Source organism: Oncorhynchus keta, chromosome 26 (assembly GCF_023373465.1).
Source record: "Oncorhynchus keta strain PuntledgeMale-10-30-2019 chromosome 26, Oket_V2, whole genome shotgun sequence".
In the NCBI taxonomy this organism is placed as follows: Eukaryota; Metazoa; Chordata; class Actinopteri; order Salmoniformes; family Salmonidae; genus Oncorhynchus; species Oncorhynchus keta.
In genome coordinates, this window is record NC_068446.1 from 32,023,289 (window position 1) to 32,037,282 (window position 13,994).

At 42.1% G+C, this 13,994-nt stretch overlaps 1 protein-coding gene across 5 annotated transcripts in view; it reads left to right on the forward strand.

The window, feature by feature from the left end:
- Positions 1-13,994, forward strand: part of LOC118359256 (SRSF protein kinase 2) — a 109,989-nt gene that overhangs the window by 71,522 nt on the left and 24,473 nt on the right. For all 5 annotated transcript variants that reach the window (XM_035737684.2, XM_035737680.2, XM_035737679.2 and 2 more), the window contains one exon: positions 13,315-13,466. In XM_035737684.2, coding sequence (XP_035593577.1) covers positions 13,315-13,466 — 152 coding nt within the window. The remainder of the gene's footprint in view (positions 1-13,314; positions 13,467-13,994) is intronic.

Here is a 13,994-nt window from a genome sequence, read left to right on the forward strand (position 1 = left end):
ACTGGTGCACTTCACAAAATAGATGGCAGCATGAGAAAGGAAAATTATGTGGATACATTGAAGCAACATCTCAAGACATCACTCAGCTTGGTCGCAAATGGGTCTTCCAAATAGACAATGACCACAAGCATGCTTCCAAAGTTGTGGCAAAATGGCTTAAAGACAACAAAGTCAAGGTTTTGGAGTGGTCATGATAAAGCCCTGATCTCAATCCTATAGAAACTGTGTGGGCAGAACTGAAAAAGTGTGTGCAAGCAAGGAGGCCTACAAACCTGACTCAGTTACACCAGCTCTGTCAGGAGGAATGAGCCAAAATTCACCCAATTTATTGTGGGAAGCTTGTGGAAGGCTACCCGAATCGTTTGACCCAAGTTAAACAATTTAAAGGCAACGCTACCAAATACTGATTGAGGTTATGTAAACGTCTGAACCACTGGGAATGTGATGAAAGAAATAAAAGCTGAAAGAAATAATTATTCTGACATTTCACATTCTTAAAATAAAATGGTGGTCCTAACTGACCTAAGGGAATTTTTACTAGGATTAAATTTCAGGAATTGTGAAAAACTGAGTTTAAATGTATTCGGCTAAGGTGTATGTAAACTTCTGACTTCAACTGCAAGTGGTAATGTACAGATTCATCATGGCAGGTGTGGACAGTGTGGGGGCAGTGCTGTGTGACGTCAGGCAGGCAGGCCACAGACTGAAATAGCAGTGAGATCTCTCTTCCTTGGCATGTGCAGAGCAGACATACAGGAGGAGAGGAGCAAATGAGTCAGCTGGCCTGCTGCTGGGAGAGACTGATACAGATGGAGAGATATGGACAGAGAGGGATGATGATGAATCAGTAAAATAGAGAGTGGTAGCCTATTACCAGGGGAATGGGATAATGTTTTGGTTCTGACAGAGAGAGGCTGGTATTCACTGAGTGGACAGTCGTAACGGGGCATTCCATAGTTTACTTACAGTTGTGTTCAGGTATCAGTGTTACCTATATAATGTAGATCCTATAATTCACTGAATTATGTGATCTGTGTTACCAATAGAAATATAATCCATATTCCCTGTTGCTATGATATTACCTACTAGGTGACATCAGTGTGTTCAGTTAGTGCTAGGTCTATGTTGCCAAGGTGAAATGGGTAAACCCCTAGGTTAAGGTGACCAGATTTCTGAAATGAAAACCGGGGACATTTCCAGTTCGGCGGTTAATATATCATTAAAATATCCAATGTTATTATCTATGAAATAAAAAAGGGGGACAATTCCGGTTTCATGTATTTAGTCTAACAGGCATATTGTGATAGAAAAAACAACTATACTACAGAAACACTACAGACAAGACATAACTGTCCAATCTGAACAGCCATTCAGTGGTCCTGCTAGAATAAGAGCAGAAGAGAACATGAGCAAAATTGAAAAAACAGACAATAGTATATGTGAAATACTTAACAACATCATAAAGAAATAAGATGCTGATGAGATTGGTAAATACATAATATACTTATACCAACCTAATCTGTATATTTCTCAGAAGAATGTATCTTCATCAGGATTGCTCTGTCTTTGGCCAGCTTCTCCATGAACTCCTGGCAGGGGAGGTTGAAGTTTATCTTCACAATAAGCATGGCCTTGATGTTAGGAACAGTGAACCCATTTCTTGCTGCTGTCCATAGATCATCCATTTGGGAGAACACTCTCTCGACTGGTGCATTACTTCCAGGTAAGCACATGACAACAGACGCTAATCTAGCCAGGTTAGTGTGTGGGATGTCGTTCTCTTTGAAGTGTGTAACCACCGTGCTCCATCTCTGACTAAGCGGTGTCTCAGATATTTTCCATTCTTCAAGCGATCCCCCCCTAGGAACTCTTGCAGGCCAGTAACTTCGTCACACATCCTCATTGATGGTCACATTGGGGCATTTTTCCTGCAGTGAGTCTGCTGCCTTCTGGATCTCTTCACACAGAGGTTTCCTTTTTAAAAGGAGACAATGTAAATCTTTTAGTTTATCTGTGTGTTTTCCCCATGCTTACAAGTAGTTCACAGCCATGGTGAAGAATGATTGGGATGTTTTGAGAAAGCTTTCTTTTAGACATGGCTCCATTTTCCTCTAGCTCTCTCAGAAGTCCTCTGACCAAAACTGGAATGAAGTTGTCATCAGTCAATTTTGCAGTCAATTTTGCCTCAACGTTTCTCAGAATTGCAGCGGACTCCACAGCACAGTGGTCCTGGTCCCCAAGCATATTGATCGTGTCACTGAATACAGTCACGTTTCCATGGACAAAGGCTGGCCAAAGTTCAGTCAGTGGATCTTCGAACATTGTTCGCAGGACAACAGGGCATTTGTCTTCAGAAATAAAAAAGGATTTCAATGGCACATTTTCAGAACTCTTTCTAGAGCAGGGAGCAAGGACATCCAGTTCCATCCACATTAAATGTGTTACCTTGGCAATGAGAATGCTCAGCATTCAGTACATTACCTTAGTGATATAGAGTAGGTGCTAGGGAATCAATATGTTTCCTTGGTGACAGTCCGACAATATGTGACAATGATTCTTAAGGACAAATGTTACTGAATGAACAGGGGTACACTGAGGTTGTTCTATCTGAAAGGAGGAGGCACACAGCCCCCTTTTCCTTGCTACAGATATTTAGGCTGTTGACAAGCCTTGAGATCTCATATAACATCATATTACTAAACTTCATGTTCATTGCACATAGGGCTGGGAATTGCCAGAGATCTCACAATATGATATTATCACAATACCTAAATGCTGATTCTATATGTATTGTGATTCTCGGGATTCTATATGTATTGTGATTCTCGGGATTCTATATGTATTGTGATTCTCGGGATTCTATATGTATTGTGATTCTCGGGATTCTATATGTATTGCGATTCTCGGGATTCTATATGTATTGCGATTCTCGGGATTCTATATGTATTGCGATTCTCGGGATTCTATATGTATTGTGATTCTCGGGATTCTATATGTATTGTGATTCTCGGGATTCTATATGTATTGTGATTCTCGGGATTCTATATGTATTGTGATTCTCGGGATTCTATATGTATTGTGATTCTCGGGATTCTATATGTATTGTGATTCTCGGGATTCTATATGTATTGTGATTCTCGGGATTCTATATGTATTGTGATTCTCGGGATTCTATATGTATTGTGATTCTCGGCATTCTATATGTATTGTGATTCTCGGGATTCTATATGTATTGTGATTCTCGGGATTCTATATGTATTGCGATTCTCGGGATTCTATATGTATTGTGATTCTCGGGATTCTATATGTATTGTGATTCTCGGGATTCTATATGTATTGCGATTCTCGGGATTCTATATGTATTGTGATTCTCGGGATTCTATATGTATTGTGATTCTCGGGATTCTATATGTATTGCGATTCTAGGGATTCTATATGTATTGTGATTCTCGGGATTCTATATGTATTGTGATTCTCGGGATTCTATATGTATTGTGATTCTCGGGATTCTATATGTATTGTGATTCTCGGGATTCTATATGTATTGCGATTCTAGGGATTCTATATGTATTGTGATTCTCGGGATTCTATATGTATTGATTCTATATGATTCTCGGGATTCTATATGTATTGTGATTCTCGGGATTCTATATGTATTGTGATTCTCGGGATTCTATATGTATTGTGATTCTCGGGATTCTATATGTATTGCGATTCTAGGGATTCTATATGTATTGTGATTCTCGGGATTCTATATGTATTGTGATTCTCGGGATTCTATATGTATTGTGATTCTCGGGATTCTATATGTATTGTGATTCTCGGGATTCTCGGGATTCTATATGTATTGCTATATGATTGATTCTCGGGATTCTATATGTATTGTGATTCTCGGGATTCTATATGTATTGTGATTCTCGGGATTCTATATGTATTGCGATTCTAGGGATTCTATATGTATTGTGATTCTCGGGATTCTATATGTATTGTGATTCTGATTCTATATGGGATTCTTCTATATGTATTGTGATTCTCGGGATTCTATATGTATTGTGATTCTCGGGATTCTATATGTATTGCGGGATTCTAGGGATTCTATATGTATTGTGATTCTCGGGATTCTATATGTATTGTCGGGATTCTATGGGATTCTGATTCAATGTATTGCTCACCATATGTCTGCTGCAGAGGGACAAGAGAGAGCCATGAGAAAATGGGTTTTGATCAGTCATGGAAATAAAATTCTATATTTGATGGAGAACAAGTTGTGAGTTTTTCAGGTACAGCAAACTAGGCAAAAATAATATTGCAATATATTCCCCCATCACTATATAGACCCATATCCATACAACTGCAATGATTCTAGGGACATTTTTATTTATTTACATTTTCCCCAGTTTCATGTTATATGGTATTACAGTCTTGTCCCATTCTAGGTTGAGGGAGTTCTACCCTACTGTAACACACTTGCTTAACCTGATTCTACAACTGGGATTCTATAGTCACTAGAGCGCAATCATGGGCCAAACCCTCTAACTCGGACCTGGGCCATGACCATGGGTCTCCCGGTCTGCGACACAGCCTGGGATCGAATCCGGATCTGTAGTGATGCCTCAAGCACTGCGATGCACTGCCTTAGACCGCTGCGCCACTCGGGAGGCCCTTAGAATTAGGGATTTTGAGCTGACAGACAAAGTGTCTATATTAGCAGACACTCTTATCCAGAGCGAATTACAGTTAGTATACAGATAGCTAGGTAAGACAGCCACATGTCACAGGCATAGTCAGTTCATTCTTCCTCAATAAAGAAGTTACCAACAAAGTCAGCAAGAAGGCAAATGGTAAGAAAAACACTTTTTATTGTATTTTTTGGGGGGGGGGGCTCAGACATCTGATTTAAGATCCTCTTTTTCGGAGATGGGCAGGGACTCTTCTGTCCTGACGTTAGGGAGAAGAGTTTGCCTTCCTCTCCCATTTAGCAGGAGAATGATAAACAATGTTGAACTATTTTCCTGAATAAGAGGTCTTTGTGCTCTGCTATCATACAGTATATACTTAATCAACTACCGGTAAATTTATCTTGCTCTTTCTCTCGCTGTGTGTGTGTGTGTGTGTGTGTGTGTGTGTGTGTGTGTGTGTGTGTGTGTGTGTGTGTGTGTGTGTGTGTGTGTGTGTGTGTGTGTGTGTGTGTGTGTGTGTGTGTGTGTGTGTGTGTGTGTGTGTGTGTGTGTGTGTGTGTGTGTGTGTGTGTGTGTGTACGCGCATGCATTTGCCTTTCCTCTTTATTCCATGTTTTTGTCCCTGGAGTTGAGGGAAAGAATGCTTGAGTTTGGAGAGAGGAAGAATGCTGGAGTTTCCCTCTGTTTGTTTTTCCATTTCTAATCCCTCTCAAACCCCCATGTCGCTCAGCTCCTGCTCAACACAAACACACACACACACACAAACACAAACACACTTACAGGGCATACCACACGAGGCGTTGTTTACACACACATGGTCACACACACATGTGAAGCCCTTAGCCATGGTATATTGGCCATATACCACAAACCCCAGATTATTGCTATTATAAACAGGTTATCAACATAATTAGAGCAGTAAAAAGGTTTGTCATACGCATGGTATACGGTCTGATATACCACGGCTGTCAGCCAATTAGCATTCACAGCTGGAACCATCCAATTTATAATGTGCTTTATACCATGGCAGTTTTTTTATTTTTTATTTAACCTTTATTTAACTAGGCAAGTCAGTTAAGAACAAATTCTTATTTACAATGATGGCCTAGCCCTGCCAAACCCGGACGGCGCTGAGCCAATTGTCCACCACCCTGTGGGACCCCACCCAAATAGACGTTCTAGTTTAGCTATCATTGGTAACTACTGTAGCTATCTAGTAAACTTGCTAGCTACTTCAGTGGATGTTGAACACATTTCAACCAGCAAATGAACATCTCTAGTAGCAAATGTGTTAAATATTAGTCATGGTATAAAAGGGATAATCAACGCTGGGCTCTATGCCTTCTCTGGAAAATTTACATTTGCATTACATTTAAGTCATTTAGCAGACGCTCTTATCCAGAGCGACTTACAAATTGGTGCATTCACCTTATGACATCCAGTGGAACAGCCACTTTACAATAGTGCATCTAAATCTTTTAAGGGGGGAGAAGGATTACTTTATCCTATCCTAGGTATTCCTTAAAGAGGTGGGGTTTCAGGTGTCTCCGGAAGGTGGTGATTGACTCCGCTGTCCTGGCGTCGTGAGGGAGTTTGTTCCACCATTGGGGGCCAGAGCAGCGAACAGTTTTGGCTGGGCTGAGCGGGAACTGTACTTCCTCAGTGGTAGGGAGGCGAGCAGGCCAGAGGTGGATGAACGCAGTGCCCTTGTTTGGGTGTAGGGCCTGATCAGAGCCTGGAGGTACTGAGGTGCCATTCCCCTCACAGCTCCGTAGGCAAGCACCATGGTCTTGTAGCGGATGCGAGCTTCAACTGGAAGCCAGTGGAGAGAGCGGAGGAGCGGGGTGACGTGAGAGAACTTGGGAAGGTTGAACACCAGACGGGCTGCGGCGTTCTGGATGAGTTGTAGGGGTTTAATGGCACAGGCAGGGAGCCCAGCCAACAGCGAGTTGCAGTAATCCAGACGGGAGATGACAAGTGCCTGGATTAGGACCTGCGCCGCTTCCTGTGTGAGGCAGGAAAAAAAATAATGCAACTCTGTGGCACTTAACCATCTACAAAACCAACAGCCCTGTTTAGTTACAAAACAAAGTGTTAATGCATTTGTCCTGTGGAAAAATAAGATAGGTTTATCCCCAATGTTCCCGCTAAACTGCGCGCGTGCGCGACGCCCACCTCCTCCAGCACTGCGGCTCACAGACGAAATGCCAGGCCTCGCAAAGACGCAAGAGATTGAACTTCTGAGTTCGCCGCGTTAGTTTGCACTATATAGATTCATTTTTTTCTGTGATGAATCAACATTATATCAACCTCTTTTCAATGTAACAAACCAAAACAAATTTAACTTTGAAATATTGAGTCTGTAATTTTGGCAGGGGCCGTTCCTGCCTTTCAATTATCCTGGAGTGAATGCTCTTTTCAGATCAGTTCAGTTCAGACTGCACATGTGCACATCTGTTGATATTCTCTGCATTACTAGTCCAGTTATAGATAGGTATAGGTCAGCAATGGGGAGTTACTGCGTCCTACAAGAGCACAACACGTGTAGGCTACATTTATTTGAAAAGCCAGTCAGGTAAAAAGTTTGTCTTAATTAAAGGGGCAGTGTTTTATTTTGAGACTTATGCAAATAAGCCAATAGGCAGAGGGATAGCCTACACATTGTCTAATTCTCTGTACAGTAGTAATAATTACTTTTATTTTGTAAAGTGGTTTTGTGTATCATATAAACGAGTACAATGCCATTTACAATCACCTATTTGACCCATGGTGTTACAGACCAAGTAAAAAAATCATTCATGTCAAGCCCTTCATAATGTAAAAACATTGAAATAATTATCATGTAAATGCCTGGATTGAACACCACAGAAATCAGAAGCTATTTCCATTTGAAAAGTTTGAGATTTGCTCCATTGGTTTTGTTGGTAGGCCGACATTATGCTTAAATAGCCGCAATAGTCTTATTGGCTACTGTCTAAAACTGTAAGGGTACGGCGTCAGTGTTCACTGTAAACGCGTGCCGGAATTAGAAGAAAAAAAAAATTCTCACAACTTTCAAGTTTAGAATTTGCTCAGTGCCCCAAAACATGCATCACCTTGCTGCTGTGTCAGCTGACTACAGCCTGGACTGGCATGTCTGCAATGAGGAGAATGGCAGCCAGTGTGAAAAGGAAAGGGGAAACCTAGTCAGTTACACAACTGAATGCATTCAACCGAAATGTGTCTTCCGCATTTAACCCAACTGCTCTGAATCAGATGCTTTGTCTAAGGCTGTGTCCCAAACGGCACCCTATTCCCTACATAAGGCACTACTGTTGATGCACCCTGGTCAAAAGTAGTGCACTATATAGGGAATATGGGTGCCATTTGGAATGCACCCTAAGAGTTAGTTCCTGCCTTGCTGCTGTTATTGTTTGACATGGGCTTTCCATGCACTCAGAAACATTCTGGTTGTCGTTGCTGTTATGTGTATGAGTGGTCACAGTGATGCTGGGTGTGTGTTGCTGTTATGTGTATGAGTGGTCACAGTGATGCTGGGTGTGTGTTGCTGTTATGTGTATGAGTGGTCACAGTGATGCTGGGTGTGTGTTGCTGTTATGTGTATGAGTGGTCACAGTGATGCTGGGTGTGTGTTTCTGTTATGTGTTTGAGTGGTCACAGTGATGCTGGGTGTGTGTTTCTGTTATGTGTTTGAGTGGTCACAGTGATGCTGGGTGTGTGTTTCTGTTATGTGTATGAGTGGTCACAGTGATGCTGGGTGTGTGTTGCTGTTATGTGTATGAGTGGTCACAGTGATGCTGGGTGTGTGTTTCTGTTATGTGTTTGAGTGGTCACAGTGATGCTGGGTGTGTGATTCTGTTATGTGTATGAGTGGTCACAGTGATGCTGGGTGTGCGATAGACACACAAACACACATCTGTAGATGGTTTAATAGATGGTTTAATTTTATTTTTGGTAGTGAAACGAGGCTACTCGGGCGAGAGAGAAAAAACTCACCAAAATGTATAGCCCTGTTGGAAAATATAAATGGACTGTTTGAAAATATGAAGAAAGCTGTATCTAGCTGTATTAGACGTTAGAGGAGCCTTGTGTTGTCCTATCTAACTGTATTAGACGTTAGAGGAGCCTTGTGTTGTCCTATCTAACTGTATTAGACGTTAGAGGAGCCTTGTGTTGTCCTATCTAACTGTATTAGACGTTAGAGGAGCCTTGTGTTGTCCTATCTAACTGTATTAGACGTTAGAGGAGCCTTGTGTTGTCCTATCTAACTGTATTAGACGTTAGAGGAGCCTTGTGTTGTCCTATCTAACTGTATTAGACGTTAGAGGAGCCTTGTGTTGTCCTATCTAACTGTATTAGACGTTAGAGGAGCCTTGTGTTGTCCTATCTAACTGTATTAGACGTTAGAGGAGCCTTGTGTTGTCCTATCTAACTGTATTAGACGTCACGTTCTGACCTTAGTTCTTTTGTTATGCCTTTGTTTTAGTATGGTCAGGGCATGAGTTGGGTGGGTTGTCTATGTTCGTTTTTCTATGATTTGCTATTTCTGTGTTTGGCCTGGTATGGTTCTCAATCAGAGGCAGCTGTCAATCGTTGTCCCTGATTGAGAACCATATTTAGGTAGCCTGTTTTCTATTGTGTTTCGTGGGTGATTATTTTCTGTCTTTGTGCATGTCACCAGACAGGACTGTTTCGTTTCATGTCATTCTCGTTTATCGTTTTTGTTGTTTTGTTCAAGTATTTCTTTTCATTAAAAGGCATAATGAATACTTACCACGCTGCACCTTGGTTCTCCTCTCTTTCTCCCAACAACCAACGTTACAATTAGACGTTAGAGAAGCCTTGTTGTCCTATCTAGCTGTATTAGACGTTAGAGGAGCCTTGTTGTCCTATCTAGCTGTATTAGACGTTAGAGGAGCCTTGTTGTCCTAGCTAGCTGTATTAGACGTTAGAGGAGTCTTGTGTTTTCCTATGGAGCTGTGTTAGACGTTAGAGGAGCCTTGTGTTGTCCTAGCTAGACATTAGAGGAAACTTGGTGTCCTATTTAGCTGTATTAGATGTTAGAGGAGCCTTGTTGTCCTATTTTGCTGTATTATACATTAGAGGAACCTTGTTGTCCTATTTAGCTGTATTACATGTTAGAAGAGCCTTGTGTTGTCCTAGCAAGCTGTATTAGACATTAGAGGAGCCTTGTGTTGTCCTAGCAAGCTGTATTAGACATTAAAGGAGCCTTGTGTTGTCCTAGCTATCTGTATGCTCTCTCTCATCCCAAAGCTAACCTCAAGTCAGCTGATCACACAAGAAGGCGTCAACAGAAGAGTAACTGCCAAAAGAGTGCCCGCCCAAATAGGGCTTCCCTATAGCATATTATATTTTAAACATTTGCATGTAGTCTATCTAGGTCTTTAATGTCCTTGTTTTAAAAGAACAATACCTTGTGTTGTCCTAGCTAGCTGCCACGTTAACTCTTCATGGACTGGATTCTCCATTCTCATCAGTTTCTATAACGGCACACTTACCAACTGGGAAACTCTGTCATGTGTCTGTGCCTGCGACCATGATTTATCACAGCCCTTAAGCTGTGTGTGTGTGTGTGTGTGTGTGTGTGTGTGTGTGTGTGTGTGTGTGTGTGTGTGTGTGTGTGTGTGTGTGTGTGTGTGTGTGTGTGTGTGTGTGTGTGTGTGTGTGTGTGTGTGTGTGTGTGTGTGTGTGTGTGTGTGTGTGAGTTTTTTTAAACTCCAGTGTTTGATCATATTTCTGATATTTTGAGCAGAATCTATCAGCCAGGCACTGATACTGTTCACACAATCTATTTAGCCTTTATAACTGATAGAGATATTTCTGAGGATGCTACTGAGAGAGTCGTGTTCAGAGATACACCAGAACAACATCTTAAGATTCTGTATTTAATGTATTTAACCTTTATTTAACTAGTCAAGTCCGTTAAGAATAAATTCCTATTTACAATGACAGTCTACCAAAAGGCAAAAGCCTCCTGCGGGGACATGGGCTGGAATAAAACGTTTTTATTTTTAAATAGGCCAAAACACACATCATCAGAGAGAGACTCCACAATACTACATAAAGAGAGACCTAAGACATAGCAAGGCAGCAACACATAACACAGCATGGTAGCAACACAAAATGACAACAACATGGCAGCAGCACAACATGACAACAACATGGCAGCAGCACAACATGAAAACAACATGGTAGCAACACAACATGACAACAACATGGCAGCAGCACAACATGAAAAAAACATGGCAGCAGCACAACATGACAACAACATGGCAGCAGCACAACATGACAACAACATGGCAGCAGCACAACATGAAAACAACATGGTAGCAACACAACATGACAACAAAATGGCAGCAGCACAACATGACAACAACATGGCAGCAGCACATAACACAGCATGGTAGCAACACAACATGACAACAACATGGCAGCAGCACAACATGACAACAACATGGCAGCAACACATAACACAGCATGGTAGCAACACAACATGACAACAACATGGCAGCAGCACAACATGACAACAACATGGCAGCAACACATAACACAGCATGGTAGCAACACAACATGACAACAACATGGCAGCAACACATAACACACCATGGTAGCAACACAAAATGACAACAACATGGCAGCAGCACAACATGACAACAACATGGCAGCAGCACAACATGACAACAACATGGCAGCAGCACAACATGAAAACAACATGGCAGCAGCACAACATGACAACAACATGGCAGCAGCACAACATGACAACAACATGGCAGCAGCACAACATGAAAACAACATGGTAGCAACACAACATGACAACAAAATGGCAGCAGCACAACATGACAACAACATGGCAGCAGCACATAACACAGCATGGTAGCAACACAACATGACAAAAACATGGCAGCAGCACAACATGACAACAACATGGCAGCAGCACAACATGACAACAACATGGCAGCAGCACAACATGACAACAACATGGCAGCAGCACAACATGACAACAACATGGTAGCAACACAAAATGTCAACAACATGGCAGCAGCACAACATGACAACAACATGGCAGCAGCACAACATGAAAACAACATGGCAGCAGCACAACATGAAAACAACATGGTAGCAACACAACATGACAACAACATGGCAGCAGCACAACATGACAACAACATGGCAGCAGCACAACATGACAACAACATGGCAGCAGCACAACATGAAAACAACATGGTAGCAACACAACATGACAACAACATGACAGCAGCACAACATGACAACAACATGGCAGCAGCACATAACACAGCATGGTAGCAACACAACATGACAACAACATGGTAGCAACACAACATGACAACAACATGGCAGCAGCACAACATGACAACAACATGGCAGCAGCACAACATGACAACAACATGGCAGCAACACATAACACAGCATGGTAGCAACACAACATGACAACAACATGGCAGCAGCACAACATGACAACAACATGGTAGCAACACAACATGACAACAACATGGCAGCAGCACAACATGACAACAACATGGCAGCAACACATAACACAGCATGGTAGCAACACAACATGACAACAACATGGCAGCAACACATAACACAGCATGGTAGCAACACAACATGACAACAACATGGTAGCAACATGACAACAACATGGCAGCAGCACATAACACAGCATGGTAGCAACACAACATGACAACAACATGTCAGCAGCACAACATGACAACAACATGGTAGCAACACAACATGAAAACAACATGGTAGCAACACAACATGACAACAACATGGTAGCAACATGACAACAACATGGCAGCAGCACATAACACAGCATGGTAGCAACACAACATGACAACAACATGGTAGCAACACAACATGACAACAACATGGTAGCAACACAACATAACACAGCATGGTAGCAACACAACATGACAACAACATGGCAGCAGCACAACATGACAACAACATGGCAGCAGCACAAAACCCACAAAACAAACATTATTTGGCACAGACAACAGTACAAAGGGCAAGAAGATAGAGACAACAATACATGATTGAGTCTTTGAATGAGAGATGGCGATACAACTGTCCAGTTTGTGTGTTATTTAATGTTATGATAATGTTATGTAATCTAAATGAATAGACACTCTTGTTTCTGGGGGGTTCCTCATTGATGTTATGGAACTAGCTCACTTCTCCTCAACATCACACCACATAGCTAAACATTGAACATACAGACAACACTGAATTAAAGTGGCTCACCCTCTCAGGCTGGAACAGACTTTTGACAGGGGGAAGAGAAGTCACACACTGTCTTATTGATAAGATACTAAGCCCTTAAAAATACAGCAGACATGTATATTTTCTCTTCCTCATGGGCCTCGTTCCATTTCCAATCCTTTCAGATCTGAGGACACCAAAGGCTAGGGAAAAGGATTGAGGATGGGCTCCGAGATGGAATCAGGTCTTAAAGAGAAATGGCATCCAGCTAAACATATCGGCTGCAGTGATGATTCTAGTGTAATTGTGTGTTAGTATGTTGTACGCGGAAAGGGTCGTTCCTACCCTAACCAATTCAGGTTCTAACAGTATCTCTCTCTCTCTCTGTCAGGCCTGAGACTCAGCAAAAAGCCCCGGTGTCTGCCCCCACTGCCCCACCTCCCCCTCCAGCCCTCCCTGAGCCGGCCGTCCCCCCAGAGCCAGAGGAGGAGATATTAGGCTCTGACGATGAGGAGCAGGAGGACCCCGCAGACTACTGCAAAGGTGGGGGAGATAATACACACTCACAAACCCCCACACGCACGCACACACACACACACGTGTAGAACTTCCATAGCTTATACATGCAAACACAAGTATCCAGTTCTGTCTTCATAACTCTTATCTCCTCTCTCTTTCTCTCTTTACCTCTCTACCTCTACACTCTTTCTTTCTCACACACATGCCACATACACCCCCCTGCCTAGACACACTCACTGAAGGCGTCAGCACGCTTCAGTTCAGCTGGCGCCTAGCCGAGTGTGCTTGCATACTCCCTCGAAAGACCTTCGCTTGAAAAACTAGAAAAAAGCAGCAATAGAATTATTTGTCCATTTTGAGATGCTGTAGCCAGTATATGCTCACATCAAAATAGTCTGAATTTATCTAAAATAACTAAAGAAATGTGTTGTTAATTTTTACGTTTTTGCCGAGGATATCTGTCACACAATTTTACATCTAAATGTTTGGTGCAGTATTTCTCAAAGACAAAATGTGCATGAAATCGAGTTGTCTCTCGTTGAATGACAACAA